The sequence below is a fragment of the Balaenoptera acutorostrata genome, chromosome 1, assembly GCF_949987535.1.
Source record: "Balaenoptera acutorostrata chromosome 1, mBalAcu1.1, whole genome shotgun sequence".
Classification (NCBI taxonomy): domain Eukaryota; kingdom Metazoa; phylum Chordata; class Mammalia; order Artiodactyla; family Balaenopteridae; genus Balaenoptera; species Balaenoptera acutorostrata.
In genome coordinates, this window is record NC_080064.1 from 176,272,963 (window position 1) to 176,293,268 (window position 20,306).

The following is a 20,306-nucleotide window of genomic DNA, read 5'->3' on the forward strand; positions in this document are numbered from 1 at the left end:
CCTATGGCAGGGGGACAGTGCTGGCATGGTACCAGCATGGTACCAGCATGTTGCTGCAAATGGCATTATTTCATTCTTTTTTATGGCTGTGTAATATTCTACCGTATATATATATATACACATATATATATACATATGTATATATATATGTATATATATATATATATGTATGTATATATGTATATATATATATATATATGTATGTATATATATATATGTATATATACGACACATCTTCTTTATCCATTCATTTGTGGATCGACATTTAGGTTGCTTCCATGTCTTGCCTATTGTAAATAGTGCTGCTATGAACGTTGGGGTACATGTATCCTTTTGGAATTAGAGTTGTTGTCTTTTCCAGATATATGCCCAGGAGTGGGATTGCTGGATCATATAGTAACTCTATTTCCAAATGAGCACTTTTATCCTGTTCCACACTCCAGCCTTGGAAGTGTGTCTCCTCACTGAGTGTGTTATCCATCCAGGGCAGAGGTGGTGGGTGGATCATATGCTTTGACAATTCTAGATCTGTACTCAAACCCAGCATCTAGTGCAATGCTAACCTATGTTCTAGCATGTTCTGAGCTCATTAAATGGGTTGTGGTTGATTCTATGTTTTCCTGGATGCGCAGGATTGAGGAAACCCAGAGAGAAGAGAGAAGAATATGAACTGACTTCAGTCTGGTTTTCAATGCCAGGGCAAGATTGGTGGGGAAGGTCTCCTTTCCTTCTGCTATTAATCAGTTAATTCAGAAAATAATTCTTGATTGCTCTACTGTGTTCCAGGCTCTATGTCTAGCAATAGGTGGAACAAGTAGAGAAACACTTGCTCCCAGAGAACTGACAATCTACTCAGAGGCACAGTACCAGTCTGCTAAGTGCAAGCACGTTGGGATGAATGAAAAGGTGTGGACTGTGGGAGGTGCTTCGTGGAGATAATGTTTAGACGCTGAGGGTTGATAGGACTGTGAAGCAGTGTGCCTTCAAAGCTGGCATTCTGGGGTTCAGGGGTGCAGGAGCTGAGAGGTGCTCAAGAGGAAGGATGAAAGGGCCACAGAGCGCAGAGTGGTAGAGTGTGGTTGATGCCATGCTGGACATAAATTCTTTCAGACACTTCCTGTTCAAGTGCCATCGTGTCCTTTCTCTGCTCACAAACCTCCAATGGCTTCTCTTCTCACCCTGAGTAAAAACCAGATCCCTGCCAATGCCTCTAAGGTCCACCTCAGTAGGAGACCTCTCTGACCTCAGCCCCCCTAGTTGTCTGCATCACTTACTCACTCCAGCCTCATTGACATCCTTCCTGTTTCCTGTACACAACAGGCATGCTCCTGCCTCAGGGACATTGCATCTGTTCTCCCTTTGCCTGGAAATGCTTTTCTCTTAGAAAACTGCATAGCTCACTCCTTCAGGTTTTTACTTAAATGTTACCTTCCCAGTAAGGGCTTCCCTGCCTACTTTATCAAAAATTTAAGCCTTGATCTTTGCACAGCACATGTGATAGACTGCCAGTTTCCCCTGACCCCTTCAGTCCACTCTCTTCTTGCTTCTGGTCACCTGGTTGCCCCATAAAGACTACATTTCCCAGCTTCCCTTGCAGCTAGATATGGTCATGTGACTAGGTTCTCACTAATGATAGGTGAGAGAGCTAATTTTTGTGTAACTTCTGCCTCCCTTGCCTGAAAGGAAATTGTTTGCCTTAGATTCCCTTTTCTTATCACTTTCCCTCAGACTGGACCCCAGACAGATCAGTGACCCAGCTTCTGTCCCACACATGAAGACAGTATCTTAGAGGATGGCAGAATAATGAGGTAGAAGGAATCTGGGTCCCTGAATGACCCTATGGAGCAGAGATGCCCCATCCACCTAGAATAGTAAGACATTCACATAAGGGAGAGATAAACTTCTATTTAAATTACTGAATATTTGGATCACTTTGTTATAACGACTCTGCCTATGCTCTAACCTACACATCTCCTCTATAAATTCCCTGATTCATTATTCTGCCTAGTACTTCACACCATCTAACACTCCCAATGTTTTCCTCTTTTGTTTATCATGTATTCCTTAAGTAGACTGTGAGTTCTTCCAGGGCAGGGGGTTTAGCATCTTTGCTCACTACTGCATCTCCAGCACCCAGTACAGTGCCCAGTTCATAGTAGGTGCTCAATGAATATATTTGGAATGAAATGTTATTGTCCACTGAAAATGAAATCAAAGGCTATGCCATGAAGACAGAGCTTCAGTAAGTTTTGAAAAAGAATCCTAGGGCAAGGTGGGGGGCAGTAAGAGGATGGGAGAGGGGAGGGGAAAATGAGTGAAAACAGTGAGGAATGTCATTCATGGAGGGTTGAGAGAAGCGTGGAGTCCGAGGAGGGGTGGAGTTTTTAATCAGGTCAGAAAAGCCCCTCAGCTCTCCTGTGTTTGGGAGGGAGACTCTGGAGGCTTTGCTTCAGCATGTCTCCCCACTGGTATTGGTTTTGGCATTGACTTCTATATGAAAGAGGAAGAAAGATTAAGTTTTTGCCCATTTAGCAGGAAGTAAGTCATGCTCTCTCCTGCATTCCATCTACCCTTATTCTCGTCCTCTTGAGAAAAATCTACATCCTATATTCAGGATAACTTACCTAGAATCCTTGAGGTGGAAGGTGTTCATAGCAATAGCTGTGATGTATTGGGAAAACCATTAGGATGGAACTGAACTGCTTTAGATTTAATCTGATGCCTCCACTGGCTGGGTGGTCGTGAGTAAATGGATTGAACTCCTTTGTCTTTAGCATCCTCGCCTGTAAAATGAGTGTAACACCGGACACTGAATTGTGTCCCCCCCCACCAACCTCCAGTACCTCAGAATGTGACTGTATTTCAAGACAGGGCCTTTAAAGAGGGAATAAAGTTAAAATGGTCTTGTTAGAGTGGTCTCTAATCCGATATAACTGGTGTCCTTATAAAAAAGATTAGGACACACACACACACACACACACAGAGGGAGACACCAGACACTTGCACACGCAGAGGGATGACCATGTGAGCACACAGCAAGATGGTGGCCATCTGCAAGCCAAGGAGAGCAGCCTTAGAAGAAACCAAACCCGCTGATACCTTAATCTCGGACTTTTGGCCTCCAGAACTGTGAGAAAATAAATCTTTGTGGTTTTATGACACCTAGTGTGTGATATTTTGTTATGACAGCCCTAGAAACTAATACATGAGATAATGTGGAAAGCTAACAGAATGGTGTGCTGTACCTGCCCTCCACATGCTTGTCTTCTGACGTTGCATTAATAGAAGCAAATTATTTAACATACAGGATGTGCCAGTCCTGCCGTGTGCTGGTCGGAACCCACGGAGTGAGTGTGGAATCCCCTTCTGGAAACGAACTCTGCTTGCTGGGGGGTGGGTGGCCATTGGGAAACTGGGTCCCATCCAGAGAAAGGCTACAAGGCTGGTGAGGAGTCTAGGCACTGCCACACTGTGCGAAGTAGCTAAGTTTAACCCGGAGAAAGGAAGAGTTAAGGGGACGTAAAGCCATCTCCAAATGAGTAAAGCTCTGTCTTAAGGAAGAGGAATCCCATTTAGCTGTGTGGGCCCAGATGGGAGAGCCGGAACCAGTGTGTAAAAGTTTCAGGGAGGTACGTTTCAGTTCAGTACAAAGAGGGCTTTTCTAAGAGAGCTGAGGGCAAACATTACAGGCTTCCTCAAGTATTCCATGAGGCTGCATGACCACTTAGCAGAAATGTCGGGGGGGGGGGGTACTCAAGCACAGGTCCTGTGTTTGCACCAGATAAACTTGGATGTTTCTTTCAATTCTTTCATTCTCTGTACGACTGGATTGTATTTATCAGCTGGAGAACAGGTCTCAATAGTGCTTAGACATATCTCTTATGATTGTAAAGACATACACATGGTCAACAAATGTTTTTGAGTTTGTTGATTTGACGGCTTATTAGAAAGCTTTAGAAAATTTACTGAGAAAAACAATTACATAAATATTCAAACTCTAGAGGTCAGTCATAGGACCTTGGAAGCGTGGGTACCCAACTAAGATTCTGGAGCCCCAAAGCACAAGCTTTAGCAGAAACGAACTTGTGCTAGTGAAAAATCTTGAACTTATTCTATGCAAAGCTGCCATCTCAGTTTTACAAAGCAAAAATAAATAAAGAGAAAAAATGCTGAGTTACATTTATCTACTAAAAGTTAATCTATCCTGACAGAATTTGTTAAAATTACTCCCAGTAAGAGTCGACACAGTAAAAGCTGTAATTTCCTGACTACCATCAGTATGTGAGATTTAGGGAAAGCCGATGGAAGCAGAAGATGATTTGGTGGCGGCATCCGAAACGTGGTTTTCATATCCACAAATTGCTACAGAATAATGGGGTGCCGCTGGTTCTAAAGTGCCGCCTGCCTGCAACACCTCATTAGCTCACACCCCTTAACTACCGTGGCTGGGACGTAGGCCCTCGGAGCCAGGCAGGCCGAGGAAGGCCAGCCTTGCGCAGGGCCAGCGGGCGGCCAGAACCAGTGGGGAGTGAGTTGCACCCTTCTGCGGGCTGGGCTCGGGCACCAAAAGCCACAGAGAGACAACACCGACGAGGCAAACTCTCTCCACCGGGGGCTGGGAGGGCAAACACCCTCGACCCCCTTGGGTTCCGATCCACGACCCCAGAAGCCCCCCACCCCACCGCCGCCCCCTCCTCCGTACTCAACCTTCTGCAGCTGCACCGAGGACCCTCCCTCTCCCCGCAAGGAGAGCGCGCGCCGGGCGGACGTTCGGAGGGGCCAGCGCATCTCCCAGACAGGCTAAGAGTCCTCCCGCATAACGCCTGTGGCTCGCAAAAGGGCAAATATCAAGGGAGCGGGGGAGGGGGAAGAGTGTCATTCGGGCTCTGAGGGGACACGCAGAGCCTTGGTGGGATGTGGTGAGGTGCGGAGAGCTAAACGCAGGAAAGGAAGACTTTGGCAATTGGCCGTCCCCCCCCCCCCCGCCCACGTGAACCCCGTCGGTGGTGAGGGTCTTGGGGTGGGGACCGGCCGCCCTGTGCACTCTTGTCCCACGGGTTGGAGCCGCCACCGCGGCAGCAGCCTAAAGCGGAGCCCTCTCCCGCGCCGTGCCGCGCTCTGGGGGCACCGGAGGACGCGCGGAGGCCGCGGCGGCCACCCGGGCTCGCGCGCAGCGCATGCGCAGACCGCCGTCCTGCGCCAGGAAAGGGGCGACCCGGCCCTAGGCCTGTGCCGACACGTGCAGGCGCGCGGGCTTCCGATTGGTTGCGGCGGCGGAGGGTCCCTTCCCCCTCCCCGCGCTCGCGGGGCCCCTTCCCCAGCCGCGGCGCTGGCTGGGTCTGCGGAGGCGTGTGCCCGCCTCGTGCGTGTCCGGGCTGCGCGCCTCCGCCCCGCCCCCGCCCCCTCCCTCTCTCCGCGCCGCCGCCGCGCGCTCGGGAGCTCAGGTAGCGGGCGCGCGGGTGCCTTCTCGGGGGACTGTGGCCGGACTGTCGTCCTCCCGCCCCCCCGCAACTCCCGCACGCGTCCGCTCCCGGAGCCTGGGGAGGGAGAGCGCGGGCGCGGGGAGCTGGAGCCGGGCGCCGCCGCCGCCGCCGCCGCCGCCGCCGCCGCCCCCTCCCCCTCCCTTTCTCCGCGACGCCGCCGCGCGCTCGGGAGCTCAGGTAGCGGGCGCGCGGGTACCTCCTCGGGGGCGCGCGACCGGACTGTCGTCCTTCCCCCCGCAACTCCCGCACGCGTCCGCTCCGGAGCCTGGGGAGGGAGAGCGCAGGCGCGGGGAGCTGGAGCCGGGCGCCGCCGCCGCCGCCGCCGCCGCCCCCTCCCCCTCCCCCTCCCCCTCCCCCTCCCTTTCTCCGCGACGCCGCCGCGCGCTCGGGAGCTCAGGTAGCGGGCGCGCGGGTACCTCCTCGGGGGCGCGCGACCGGACTGTCGTCCTTCCCCCCGCAACTCCCTCACGCGTCCGCTCCGGAGCCTGGGGAGGGAGAGCGCAGGCGCGGGGAGCTGGAGCCGGGCGCCGCCGGCGCCGCCGTTGCCGCCGGCGCCGCCGAGGCTTAACGTCTCGCTCGCTCGCGCAGCGGCGGCAGCAGAGGTCGCGCACAGATGCGGGTTAGACTGGCGGGGGGAGGAGGCGGAGGAGGGAAGGAAGCTGCATGCATGAGACCCACAGGTAAGACCGAGAGCCCCGGAAGGGGCTTTCCATTCCGGGGAGGCGCTCGCAGGCCGAGGAGGGGGAGTTGGTGCCTGGCTCTGCTCCCCGAGGGAGGAATTTTTTGACAGCGCAGAGAAATCTCACTGGGGACTGGGCAGTAGGACCCATCCCGATCCTGGGGAAAACCAGAGAAGTAGCTGGGGGGATCCGGTGCCACCTCGTGAGATTCGTAAGAGTGAAATGTATAGGCCCGGGGAAAAGTGTTTTTTCAGCCCCGAGAGGCTGGAAGGCTTTAGACTTTCCTGTCGTGGTCACAGCCGCTGAATCCGGGGGACCGGCGCGGAGCCAATGTGCGCTAACCCCTGCCCTCCCTCCCCTCCTCCATCGCTCCCGCACGCGCAGCATCCCGCGGCGGCTGTTACTCAGTGTAGCCCGCGCTGGGGAGAAGCGGGGGGAGCTCGCCGTGGGAAAGGGGGCGGGGGCCGCGCGGGGGAGGAATGGGGAAGGAGCAGGGGAAGCCGGGGGTCCCGGTCCCAGGGCGGAGGAGGGGGAGCGTGGCCCCCGGCGCCCCGGCAGCCTGGGGTATCGTCGTGTTCGCTCCTGGTTGCAGACTCTTGCAAGCCGGATGCCCTCTGTGGATGAAAGATGTATCATGGAATGAACCCGAGCCATGGAGATGGATTTCTAGAGCAGCAGCAGCCTCAGTACCCCCAGAGACTCTTGGCCGTGATCCTGTGGTTTCAGCTGGCGCTGTGCTTCGGCCCTGCACAGCTCACGGGCGGTGAGTGACCCCGCCGTGGCGGGGAGGGCCTGGGACTGCAGGGAAGGGGCGCCTGGCTGTCAGGATAGCCTTGCCACTCCGCCCCCCCTACACCCCAGACTTCTGGGGTACCCGAGAATCCGAGGAGCCCCTGTGTCCCAGCCTGAGACCACCCTTCCTCAAAACCCCTGGAGTTCCCAGAAAATTCCTCTGTGGAGCCTGTATAGATTCACACGCCCACATTCTGTCTGGAGCTTCCCACCAGCCGCCCATCCTGGCTTCTCTGAAGGAAAGACAATAAGCCTGGCCCATTATTCTCACTTTGATCAAAAGAGAGAGAGAGAGAGAGAAAGAAAGAAAGTGGTGTATTTGTGGCGAACGTGTGTTTGTGGACCTTTGACCCTGGTCTGTGCCCTCAGCAGGCAGCGGTCAGTTTTCAGCTTCTGGATTTAGGCCAGAGTTGCAAGAACCACCTTTGTGAATGTGAAGGGTCTGGAAATGTGACCAGACTGGCTGCAGGACAGCTTTATTTGAAAGTTAACTTTCTCTTTGCCTTGGGAGGTGGTGTGTTCAGGCATGCCCGTGCATGTTGGCGGTGGGGAGGGGATGCAGAGGTGTTCCTTCAGATGTGTTTCTGGAGAACTGCTTGGCTTATCCAGGTCTGAGGTACAGGGGGAATAAAGTCGAGTGCTTTTCTATGAAGTGGAAGTTAGCTGAAATCAAATTCAGAGCCTCAGTCCTCAGGGGCGGCTGATCTCTGATGCATTCGGTTCTGGGGGGGGGGAGGGCTGTCTTTTGGTTGTGGTGGAGGAAGATGGATGGCATTCCTGTCTGGATTTCAGAGCCTGAGGGTCTTTCTGCCACCACTGCCCTTTGCTGTCCATTCCAGACTTCCTGTGAGAGCTTGCTGATGTGGGCATATTAAGAGGACAGAATCATGTTTCTGGAGCTGAAAAACTGTTAATCTACAAATAAATTATAATTGGTGGAAAAGCAGGTATTGATTGATACAAGTAAACCATTTTAGTGTTTTAAAATATTGCCGTTTTAGAGAATTAAAAGGTGAAGATGGAAATAATGGGTGAAAAATTAGTAGAGGTGGGGAGGGCACTACCAAGTTGGGCTTTAACACAGAGGAATCAATAACCCAGGTGTTGCACTTAGAGGTCTGAGAGATGCCAGGAGTCTAAACGAGCTTCCTGTGATGTGCATATTTATCGGAATTAGTGCAAAAACACTCACTTTGGGTGGGGGACCCGGTTTTGGTTTTTCAACAAGGGGTAACTCTTTTGGTGCTCCCTTTTTTTACAGAAATGTCTCTGAGGCAGGTGTCCTCTTCATCGAGGACAAGGTCAAGTGGGATGCCAGGCCAGCACCTGTGTGGCCTGCCAGGGCTCTGGTCACAGCCTCTGTCCGCCCGTGAGCTTTAGCTCCACTTGGAGGGTGAGTGGGACCAGGTGGGCAGGACAGCCTCGAGCAGGGCCTGGTCATCACCTCCCCTCTTCTCTTTTCTTGCCTCCAGCTCTAGCTGTCATTTCCTTAAACCAGGTGCACGTGATTCTCCATCCTCTCTGTTCCTTTCTCCAGTGTAGATGACAGGTTAGTCTGGGTTCATCTGTGTGTGTCTTGACTGTTGTTATTGGAAGTGTGAGGTCTGAGCACAGCCTGGACTTGGTTGGCCCTTGGTTCTGCCATTTGTGTTTACAGAGCATCCCCCCACTCAAGGATCTCAGAGCTCAGTACACAGCACAGCCCCCTCAGTCTCACATTAGTCACCCGTGCGGTTGTACAACACGTCTTTCGCTCCCCTCTTCCGAGAGGCAAAGATATCAACAAAAAGATCCAGGGCCTTAAAGGAGGCGGGACGAGGGTCGCCTATCACCTCTCCCTTCTTAGTTCCCACAGGCCGCAGAAAGGCTGGCCATCAGCTTTGTGTCATCTGGAACTCCCTCAGGCTGAGTGTGATTTCTGGAAGATGATTTATCATTTCAGAATTCTTCCATGAATAAACAATTTGGGTGGAAAAGGGTGGTGGAGGTTGCTCTATGGAGTTCACTGTACAGAGATTTCTTTCTTCGGAAAGAAATCCACGTGGAGGCTACAGGATGGTTTCATTAAAGCAAATCCCTTTTAATTCTAGACCAGTGCTTCTAAAATTTTAATGTACTTACGAATCACTTGGGATCTTGCAAAACGGCAGATTCTGGTTCAGCTGGTCTGGGGTGAGCCTGAGAGTCTCCGTTCCCAACAAGCTCACAAGCGATGCAGTTGCTACTGGTCCCAGGACCACACTTTGATTAGCAATGCTTTCGACGACGAATTCCTTAGAACAAGTTGGTTCTGACTCCAGACTTTCTACCATCTCTCCCAAATACCCAAATACAAATGGCCTGTGAAGAGGCAGAAGTCTCACCCAAGTGTCTAATCTTTAGGTGACACACAGAACTGAAACTCAGCCCTCAGAGAGTGCTCTTTTTTTTTTTTTTTCCCAACCATGAAAAGGTGCCTATTTAATAGACACTGTTCTGAAATGTGGATTTTCATTTTTGATTGCTTTCAATGGAAAAGGAACATGACAATAGCAAGATATCATAGTCCCAGCTAGGAGGAAAAACTAGAAGGGCATGTGCCCAATACAAGAGTTACAGAAAAAGCCTGAACGTGAAAGGGAAAAATTGAGAAAATGATCAGATGAAGAAAAGGGGGGAAAAGAACTCTGTCAAAAACGAAATGCTTTCTCCTAGAAAGCCAGAGGTTCCATTCAATTCTCGGAGCCCTAAGGGAGCTTTAATGAGCCTGAGTTGGCCTGAGGTGACTTTTGGATGGCTCTTTCCCGGTTGCCGTTTATATCTTAGGACAGAGGGCCCACATTTGGGGCCACTAAAACCATGTACCGTGAGAGGAGTAACATCAGGTTTATAGGGAGACACAGGGCCTCGCTGTTCCCAGAATCTGCACGCAGCACAGCTTCGGCTGCTTCTCTCTTGTTCCCTCGCAGTATGTGTTCCCTGAGATGGTTTTTGGGTATTTGAGGGCTGCCCGGAGTGGTCCACCCAGGCTCAGAGGAAGAGAGCTGAGTTTGCTTTATATTTAGGTCCTTGAAGGCGAACTCATTAGTACAACCTTATAGTATCAGGAACACCGGCCACGCTCTGCTACTTGACAGCTTTGGGGCTTTGGGCATTGGAAGCCTCAGTTTTCTCATCCATAAAATGAGGATGGTGCTGCCTAACTTCCGGGGTTGCTGTGAGGGATGGGAGTCGTGAACACACTCAGTAAATGTAGACAGTAGTGAGCAGGGAGCTAACCAATCAGGAAGGAGCTAACCTTCCCGGCCTTTGTTTTATTCATTCAGTAAAACCTGTGACAAGCACTGCTGTATATAATGTTCTTTTTCCCTCGAAGAACCCTTCCTCCCTCTCTATTTTTTTGCCCAGTGAACACATTTCTCTTTCAGACCCAACTTAAAATGCCATCATCTCTCTCATATTTCATTTCCCCCCTGCACTAGGTATAACTCTTTGTCCTAGTGTCATCTCATCCACTAGAGCATAAGCCCATTGAAGGCAAGAACCTTGACTTTATTTATTTTCATGTCCCAGGCACCCAACACAGCATCTGACACACGGAAGATGCTCAGCTAATGCTGACTGACAGCAAGAAAAAACATTCCCAAATTGCTGCCACACCGTTTAGAAAATAATTACCATGGGCGGTTACAAAAGGACTGCAAGAGTGTCATGGCGATTGAGGCCACTTCCACTTGGGGGAGGCCTGGGAGGTTGGAGGAGAACTCAGGAAAGGTTCTAGAGAAGAGGTGGCACTTAGGATGAGATCTGAGGGAGGGAGTGGTTGGAGCATCTCAGGGGAGAGGCACCTTGTGCAGAGGTGTGGAGGTGGTGACGTCATTGAACTGTTCAGGGAGATAGAACAGTCTGGATCATCTAGAACATGGTAGGCCTGCAGGGAACCAGGAGGTAAGGAGGAGGAATAGATTGGGACCCAATTGTAAGCCCCGGTGAGGATTCTGAGTGTCGCACAGCAGGCAGTGGGAATCACTGAAGGGTTTAGAGCAGGAACGTAATATCATCTGAGCTATGCTCCGTTTCCTTTCTCTGCTTCCAAGTCTCTGACCCAGGGCACTCCCCGTTGGGCTGCCCTGTCTGCACATCAGAGGTGTGGCACTAGTACCGCTGGCTTAGGCTCCTGGAGCTCTTGTTTGGGCCATGTGGCCGTAGCATTGAGCTGTGTGCCAGCAGGCAGGAACAAATGCTGTCTGCCCAGCTCACTGATTTGGAGGTGCCAGTCTCTTGGAGTTTGAGAAAGATTTCTTACGTGGTAGAGCGTAAGCTTCTCCTGCAGTGTTATGTCTAAAAGCCACAGTTTCAACCTGTACTTAATTCCGTCTGTAAACAAAAGTCCCAGCGCCTCAAATTATAAAGCATGTTTCTTCAACAAAAGGCCACTCTAATATAAACAGCATGGAAATGCTTTTGATTTATCCCCGAGGTGAAATCGGAAAGCTTTGGGAGACAGGAGAAGGATTTCATACCACAAGTAGCGAATCTCTCATCTCAGAGGCCTGAAGTGACAAGTTGGAGAGAGAGTCGGTGGTTCTTTAATTCCTGAGAGTAACGAAGAGTGTAGGTGAAGATTGCTCTGCAGTAAATATTGATTAGATACGTGAAGAAAAGCACCCATGTGACACTTTTCCTGGTGTCAGAGGCATATTTCAAAAGCTTCCAAAAGGCCACGGAGACTTGCCCTTAGCTGGGAAGCTCTGGTACAGCTTGAGAGCCCTGCGTTCTTTATAGGGGTGATAGATCAAGTTCAGTCTCTGCTGTTAAATAGCTACGTGGCTTTGGGCAAGTTGTGTAACTTCTCCTGAGCTCAATTCCTTCCACATCACTAACATTCTTTAATTCTGTGATTATAGGAATTTGATGGGTTCTGAACAATGTGGGTAAAAGGCAGCTCTGTTTTTTCCATCTATGCATCCATCTTTTGAGAGTGTCTGTTGCATGCCCTGGGGATATGAAGATAAGGGAATGTAGTCCTTGATCCTTAGGAAACTGACAAGTAAGGGCTGGTTTCTTCTCGAAAGTTTGAATGCAGAAGGTTGCATCAAACTGTTTTCTTCATGTACATTTTTAATTCAATTGAAAATTTAGTGTTATTTATTGATACTGAAGAGGAAGGTGATTTTTCCAGACTTCTTCTTTTATCCTTGTCTTATTTTGTAAGCTCATTTGGTGTTTGATAATTGAAACAACCACACTTAGTAACAATATGTCTAAAGAGGTCATTGGGATCATTGTCTCTGAATTGAGGGAAAGAAAGGGGCGGAAAAATAGGTTTTCTAATTTGTTTATAAACACAGTTGCATTTCGCCAAAACCAACCACAGCACTTAGGACAGATGCATCCGGTGTATATTCTCGTGGATCAGATACAACATTTTGTTGATTTATTGGTCCATTCTCACAAGAACAAACTGTCAACTGTTGCTAACCATGGAAGATTGGAAAAAGATGGGACAAGTTTTATTTATTTTATTTTATTTTTGGGGGGGGACAAGTTTTAAATTGGCCAGCACCTGAGTGATTGATAAAAATTTGTCAATTGTTGTAACAATACTAATGGCAAACCTTTAGACAGTGCTTCCTCTGTGCCAATGCTCTTCTCCACATTTACATATATTAACTCATTTAATCCTCATGACAGCTCTACGAAGTAGGAAATATTATTGCTCAGGGTCACCCCGATAGTAAGGCATGGTGACCCATATTATCCTTTTAATTGTCAACTTTCTCCATAGGCATGGCAATGCTAATCTCTAAATGCATTTGTTTGCTTTTTGTATTTCAACCCAAATATTTCTCTTTAAGCCACAGTTATCAAATATTTTGGAACTGTGGCCTGCCCCACCTTGGAATAAGAGAACTCTTTTTTTCAATTAAAGTATAGTTGATATACAATGTTACATTCGTTTCAGGTGTATAACATAGTGATTTGATAGTTTTTAAGATTATACTTCATTTAAGTTTATTATAAAATGTTGGCTATATTCCCTGTGCTGTACATTGCATCCTTGTATCTTATTTATTTTATTTTTAAATTATTTATTTATTTATTTTATTATTTATTTTTGGCTGCGTCAGGTCTTAGTTGCGACATGCGGGATCTTTGTTGAGGCATGCGGGATCTTTCCTTGCGGCGCGCGGGCTTCTCTGTAGTTGCGGTGCCCAGGCTCCAGGGCACGTGGGCTCTGTAGTTTGCAGCACACAGGCTCTCTAGTTGAGACACGCGAGCTCAGTAGTTGTGGTGCAAGGGTCTAGTTGCCCCGAGGCGTGTGGGATCATAGTTCCCTGACCAGGGACACAGGGTCAAACCTGTGTCCCCTGCCTTGTAAGGGGGATTCTTTACCACTGGACCACCAGGGAAGTCCCTCTTATTTATTTTATACACAGTAGTTTGTACCTCTTAATCCCCTTCCCCTATTGTGCCCCTCCCCTCACTGGTAACCACTTGTTTGTTCTCTGTATCTGTGTGTGTTTCTGTTTTGTTATACTCACTTGTTTTATTTTTTAAATTCCACATATAAGTGAAAACATGCAGTGTTTGTCTCTCTCTGTCTGACTTACTTCACTAAGCACAATATCCTCTAGGCTTATCCATGTTGTTCCAAATGGCAAAATTTCATTCTTTTTTATGGCTGAGTAATAGTCCGTTGTATGTGTATACCACATCTTCTTTATCCATTCATCTGTTGACGGACATTAAGGTTGCTTCCATATCTTGGCTATTGTAAATAGTGCTGCTATAAACATGGGGGAGCATGTATCTTTTCAAATTAGTGTTTTCATTTTCTTTGGATATATGCCCAGGAGTGGAATAGCTGGATCATATGGTAATTCTATTTTTAATTTTTTGAGGAACCTCTGTGCTGTTTCCCATGGTGGCTACACCAGTCTACATTCCCACCAACAGTGTGCAAGGGTTCCCTTTTCTCTACATCTTCACCAACGCTTATTATTTGTTGGCTTTTTAAAAAAAAATGTTTATTGGATTATAGTTGATTAAAAATGTTGTATTAATTTCTGCTGTACAGCAAAGTGAATCAGTTATGCATATACACATATCCACTCTTTTTTAGATTCTTTTCCCATGTAGGTCATTACAGAGTATTGAGAAGAGTTCTCTGTGCTATACTATTAATATATTAATATTTGTTATCTTTGTTATTTATTTATTTATTTATTTTTGGCTGTGTTGGGTCTTCGTTTCTGTGCATGGGCTTCCTCTAGTTGTGGCTAGTGGGGGCCACTCTTCATCGCGGTGTGCGGGCCTCTCTTGTTGCGGAGCACAGGCTCCAGACGCGCAGGCTCAGTAGCTGTGGCTCACGGGCCCAGTTGCTCCGCGGCATGTGGGATCCTCCCAGACCAGGGCCCGAACCCGTGTCCCCTGCATTGGCAGGCAGATTCTCAACCACTGCGCCACCAGGGAAGCCCCAATATTTGTTATCTTTTTGATGATAGCCATTCTGACAGGTGTACGGTGATTTTTCATTGTGGTTTTGATTTGCATCTCCAGGGGCACTCTTGTGTTGTGACTCAGAAGCAGAAAATATATAAGCAAATCAACAACAGCAACAGAATCTCTCAACTCGAGAAAAAGTGAGGGCCACAGTGCCTAAATCTTGAGCTCCAAATGGAGAAAGGGAAGGGGCTAGAAACTCATGAACCTATCAGGATGTGTTTTATTTCAATTCCAGTCTCTTTGTGACTGTCTGAGGAAGGGGGTCAGAATGAATGAGATATGCTCTGAGTCTTACATGTCCTGAGGAGCAAAGGGTGTGAAAACAAATGGCTGGTCTCTGGGGCCTTCCGTTAGTGACTGTCAGACCATCACCATCCCCTCCTGTTTATTGTCCCCAATGAGATAGCCTTAGTGACTGTCAGGCCATCACCATCCCCTCCTGTTTATCGTTCCCAATGAGATAACCTTCCCTGGAGGGGTCCTTTTCCATGCCATGTTGTCAAGCACTAATAATAACTTTAGCTAATATGTGCTTAGAGTGTTATGGTTTGCAAGGTGTTTTTACATGTATCACCACCTTTAATTTTCTTAACAACCCAGTGAAATGAAGAGATTTTGATTTTTCTCTCTCTCTTTTTTTTTTTTTTTTTTAATTTGAAGAAACATTCTCTGGGAGGTTGATCTCCTAAGGTCCCACAAATAGACAAAGACGGATAAGCAGCCAGGCCTATGGGTCGAGACTCTTTTTTCTTTGTTGTTCGGGGCCAGGCTTTAAACCTGTCTTTTCAGTTATACGATGTAGATGATAATCTAATTAGTACATATCAAAAGATAAAAAGAAAAATTATAGCTGAGGATCATGAAGATGACGAAAAGTTCCTTCAACAGCTTTGAAGTAAGAATAAGGTTTGATATTTGATGAGATCTGAGCTCTGTTTACTGTCCAGGAAGATGTTTATGTTTGATGGTATGAGCTGAAGACACCAAGTTTTAAGGAAGAATTTGGCCCAGTATTTCTTCTTTAAGAAAAAGATTGCTCTACTATTCTAAGACAGAAGAAATTATCCACTCAGGAAGAAAAACAAATAGAAATAATTAAGTGAGTTGCTCACAAACTGGAATTGAAAGTGCATTGTAAAATAGCTTCTTAATTGAGAGTATTGTAATTGCTTTATTAATCTGAAACAAGGTAAACTGGGAACATCAGAGAAGTAAAACAAAATAATTCTTGACATTGTCTGGCGATGCCAGTAAACTTGGGAGCACTGTGGTGGGTGAGCCTGCATTAATTCACCGTGGGGTAAAGCCACAGGCAGCCCCAGGAGGGCAGGGGGCTATGGGTGTACACAAGTGTGAGCACGTCCAGTGAATGCCTGGTCTCCAGGAATGGATTTTTATCCTTAGAGGTGAGAGGACTTGCAGAGCCCAGTAAGATTGGTTAATAATCATTTCATCATTATCCCAATAAACTGACCTTTTCAAGAGAGAGGATGAGTAAGGTTTTCTGGAAATGACAGTTCGACCTGGTTATCTCCTGTTTCTGTTTGAAATTGGTGACTTTTATGTCCTGGAATTACCAGTGAGGGAGCAGAGCCGAACAAGGAGGGTCACTCGTGTTCAAGACGCCTTTTTTCTCCGAGTAACAAAATACAGAAAAGACCTTATTTCTTTGGTTTGATTGCATTTATAAAAGGTATATGTGATTGAATTGGGTGAAGCAGCAAGAGAGAGGTTCTTTTAAGAAAGAAAGAAAATCCAGTCTTATCGTGGGTTCTTTAAAACCTGGATGTTGTACAACATTGTGGCTCATCTAGCTGGTTTCCAAATTCAGAGTCTCTGTATGTAGAAGAATCCTTTAACACTTAAAGTCAGAAGATTCTGATTCTCTCCAGGCAGAAATAACAGGATCTACTTGTTTTGTAGAGACTTGATAGGTTTAGAGGCGTAATCCTGGGAGAGGCTCTCAATTGTTCTATTACACTGCCTCTGTTAACTGACTCTGAGTCTCAATGTCAGAATCTAAACCCAAGGATGCATTTTCAGGAGTACTTTGGAGTACTTTGGAGTCAGTTTTCCTTGCTATTGTCACCATCTGGCTAAGTGATGGTAACCTATTTGCTGCCTCAGTTTCATTATTTGTGAAATACTTGGACCATCTGGCTCCCATGATTGTTGTGAGAATCAAATGCATGACTAGGGGGAAGTATCGTAACTATCTGAGGTGTCAACGTCATCACTAACAAACTGATGATGAATAATGAATGTTTGCTACATTCACCATGCTGGGGTTAGCCTACCAAGGGTTTCATTTGTTTTGAAGGAATATAGTGTAACAAATACATAATAACACCCGATGGCACAGGCTGAGACAGGTGTGTGGTATTGAAATCACTAGGAGGTCACCGGGCCCTGGCCCCGGTAGAGAACTCACTGTCATAATTCCTATAGCAGGTCCTATAGTGGAGATGTATCTTGGAGACTCTGGGGAAGGAGGAGGAGCAGGGGGAGGCTTACCAAAGAAGAGGACACTTGAGCTAAGTCTTGAACAATAAAATAATTTTCCAGGCAGAGAAAGTGTTGGTTGAGAGGTGCTTTTTTTTTTTTCCCTCCAGGAGAGAGGATACAGATACTAAGATTGAAAAGAATCTGTACCAAAGACAAGGACTAGCCCAGGGCAGCCTTAGTAAAGGGCAGATAGATTGAGAAGACACAAGGGAGGGGGCCGGACAGGCAGGTTGGGGCTACATGCCCAGCTAATTATGATGTGTAGGAATTTGAACACTGAGGTCAACTGGTGACCTACAGAATATGTCTTCGGGGACATGACGTGATTGGATCTTTGCTTTAGGGAAGAATTTTTTAGCAATGTGAAGATGGAGGAGAGATAGATCTTTGCTCATGAAGGGTTTACTGTGACTTGGTGGAGGATCCAGTGGGGAGCAAAACAGCTGTGACCTCAGGGAACTTGTATTCCAGCACGGGCCAGTTAGAAGAATCTTGCGTTGGCCCAGGAGGGACATGATGAGGGCTTTAACTACAGAGAAATAAATGCATGTAACATAGGTGAAGAAGGAGGAGGAACTGGGGCCAGACAGCTGGCTGGATGTGGGGACGGAGGAAGAGCCGTTAGCAGAGCCCCAGCAGCAGTCATTTGGAGGGAAGCTAATGAGCTCAGTTTGGACTAGGAGACTTGCATTGCCTGCAGGGCACCCATTTGGGACACCTGATGGACGGGCACCATCTGTCCATCAGGCAGTGGAAAACTCGGTTAGGTGCTCAGGAGAGAGATTAGAGCTGGAGACTCAGATTTATGCATCAGAATCCCCTGGTGGTCCAGTGGTTAGGACTCCACGCTTCCATTGCAGGGGCCACGGGTTGGATCCCTGGTCGGAGAACTAAGATCCCATATGCTGCGTGGTGTGGCCAAAAAAAAAGTGGCAGGAGCTGCAGGAGGGGCATGACTTTGCCAGGAGGAGAGTGTAGAAGAGGGTTTGAGGAGGAAGCCCAGGAAACATCCACATTCAAATGTCAAGAGGAGAAGCCAGTAAGGAGGGTGAGGAGTTGTGCTGCTAATCAGTATTGGTGGTGATAATAACAAAACAGTGACAACGACAGTAGAACTTGATTCTGACTGTTGATGGCCCATTCTGTTTGGGGGCAGGAGGTTTAATCTTATGTTATTATCAGGATGATGTTTAAGTACTTTGAATTCGGGATGCCTACACCCACCGGACAGAAAGGAAAGCAGGGCAGGAGGGAGGAAGGCTCTGTTTGGGAGGATGGAGGGTCTGCACAGAGATGTTTGATGCTTGACTGCAGAAGTGTCGCAGTCTTTTCCAGCCTTCACAGGGAGGACGGAGCTAACCCGAGAACTAGAGCTGGACACGGTCACTAGGTGGTGTTTGTGTGTTCCCCCTCCTGGGGATGTTGAGCAGAGGGGATGGTGTGCGTGAGTGCAGTGAGGGTTGCCTGGGGGACCTCCTCCCCGCAGTTGCCCCTTCCTCCGAACTCCTGGGGGGCTGGGATATTTTACGAGCTCCGTGCTTCAGCTGCACGTCCTTCTTACACAAATCCTTTGGCAGCCCTGTTCTCCGGTCCTTCAAAGATTCAGTCCTCTCAGGCTGTCAGTTAATCTTCAAAGGTGCGATTGTCAGAGAGAGAGCCCTCTGTCACCCCCACCCCCTGTGACCAGCTCTGTCACCTCTGAAGCAAGTCACTTAACCTCTCCATGCTTTGGTTTCTTCATCTGTAAATCAGGGGCAACAAGGCTCGGTCCTTTACACTCCGCAGGGGGCCGGATGTGCAGGTATGGAAGAGGCAGGGTCAGAAGACAAGGGGTTTTATAAATACAAGACAGAGTTAGGCTTGCCGGTCTGGAAGGAGACTTCTCCACTGTGCCTAGGGCCATTTTTGCCTTTTGCTTTCCTAAATCCAAAAGGAAGATGCCCTGCACAGCACGGAAACACCTCCCCACGTGCGGGTCCTGACCCCCTGAAAGCTCATTTTATGCAGACACGATGTCAAGGCAGCTGGAGGAGCTCTTTTGCTGCAAAGGGGAATGTGCCAATCTGTGCTCCAGCCCTGCTGCCGGCGCCTTCAGTGAATGGTCGCGTCTGGAGATTGAGAAGGTCCTTGTACCGCGGAGAGGAACTTCTCAATAGCTGTTGGCCCAAGCCCAGTCAGCCCCTTTTGTGTGCTCACAGATGCCCCAGGAAAAAGCAATTCAACAAGCATTCAATCCAGGCAGGGGATGGATTAAAGGTGCTTCAGAGGTCCAGGAGCGAGGCGGGGGCTCCGCGTGTCCCTCTCCGCCTCCTCCTCCTCCTGCGTGGTATTTCTCTGCTGGAAGCATCCCGGCACGCTGGGCCAGCAGCTCCGGGCTCAGGTAGGACAGTAGCATGAATTGGGAGCCGCGTCTGGATCCAGAGACTCACTAAGTGCTTGATCTACGTCGAACTCCAGCTGCATACTGGCTCTAATCCTCCAGGCTCTCTTTATAGCTTTGCGGATGGGATGCTGCTTTTGGGTGTCTGTGGGCTGGAGACCTTGGGACTCCTAGTCCTTAGCGGGAATGCCTGGAAATCCCGTTTGCGATCCATCCTCAGAGCCCTTCGGGGAAAAGCCTGTTAGCCGCCAAGGGCGCCTTGCTGCAGCAGCCTCTCGGGTCCCCAGCTGTCCTCAACCCTGGAATGCTGGGTCTCATTTTGGGGAAGGAGCCCTTTAAAGGACAGCCCAATCAGCGGGCTTTGAATTAATAGAAGAGGGTCCTGCATGGTTTAATGAGGTAGCAGGGCATTTATCGCCTGAGAGCAGCTTTGCTGAAAATCTGCCTTGTAGTTTTCATTTACATGGTAATGAGCCCAGAGCTTTTGCCCTTTGTCACCTCCAGATGAAGGAAGACCCAGTTCTTTGGGGACTCCCCAAACACAGAGGATCTAAAACTGGGAGTGAACCTGCCCTGTCTCTGTGAGGATCGCCTTTGCGCCCTGGGCAGAGAACCGCAGCCACGCTCAAGGGCAGATTCCTGAGAGTCTGTTGTTGCTGCTACTGTTCACATTGTTCTCTCTCGGTTTCCTCCAGCCGTGTGGCTACCAGAGGCTCTAATCAAAAGCAGAGCCGGGGAGGTCTCTACCTCCACTTTGTGGCATCTCACCTCCCATGGGCCTTGGTCTTCTAATACTTGGCATTTTCTCTAGTCCCTGCTGTGTCGATGTTGTTGCTAAACTGCGTCATGTTCTCAGTGATGGAGCATCAGCTAACTTCCACAGAAATGCAAGAGGCTGCAGCAAGCCCGTTTCTCCTGGACCTTCCATTTACATGCAAACTCTATTGTTTCCCTATCGCTCCTGGATGAAGGTACACA

At 48.6% G+C, this 20,306-nt stretch overlaps 1 protein-coding gene across 5 annotated transcripts in view; it reads left to right on the plus strand.

Annotated features, from left to right (window-relative positions):
- Positions 1-20,306, plus strand: part of LOC102999060 (cyclin-Y-like protein 1) — a 785,789-nt gene that overhangs the window by 466,647 nt on the left and 298,836 nt on the right. For 3 of the 5 annotated variants that reach the window (XM_057541093.1, XM_057541096.1, XM_057541087.1), the window contains exon 3: positions 6,756-6,926. In XM_057541093.1, the coding sequence (XP_057397076.1) occupies positions 6,756-6,926 (171 nt within the window). Of the gene's footprint in view, positions 1-5,639; positions 5,661-5,918; positions 6,164-6,755; positions 6,927-20,306 lie in introns of those variants that run through there. The other 2 variants (XM_057541108.1, XM_057541100.1) reach the window with 2 other exon arrangements.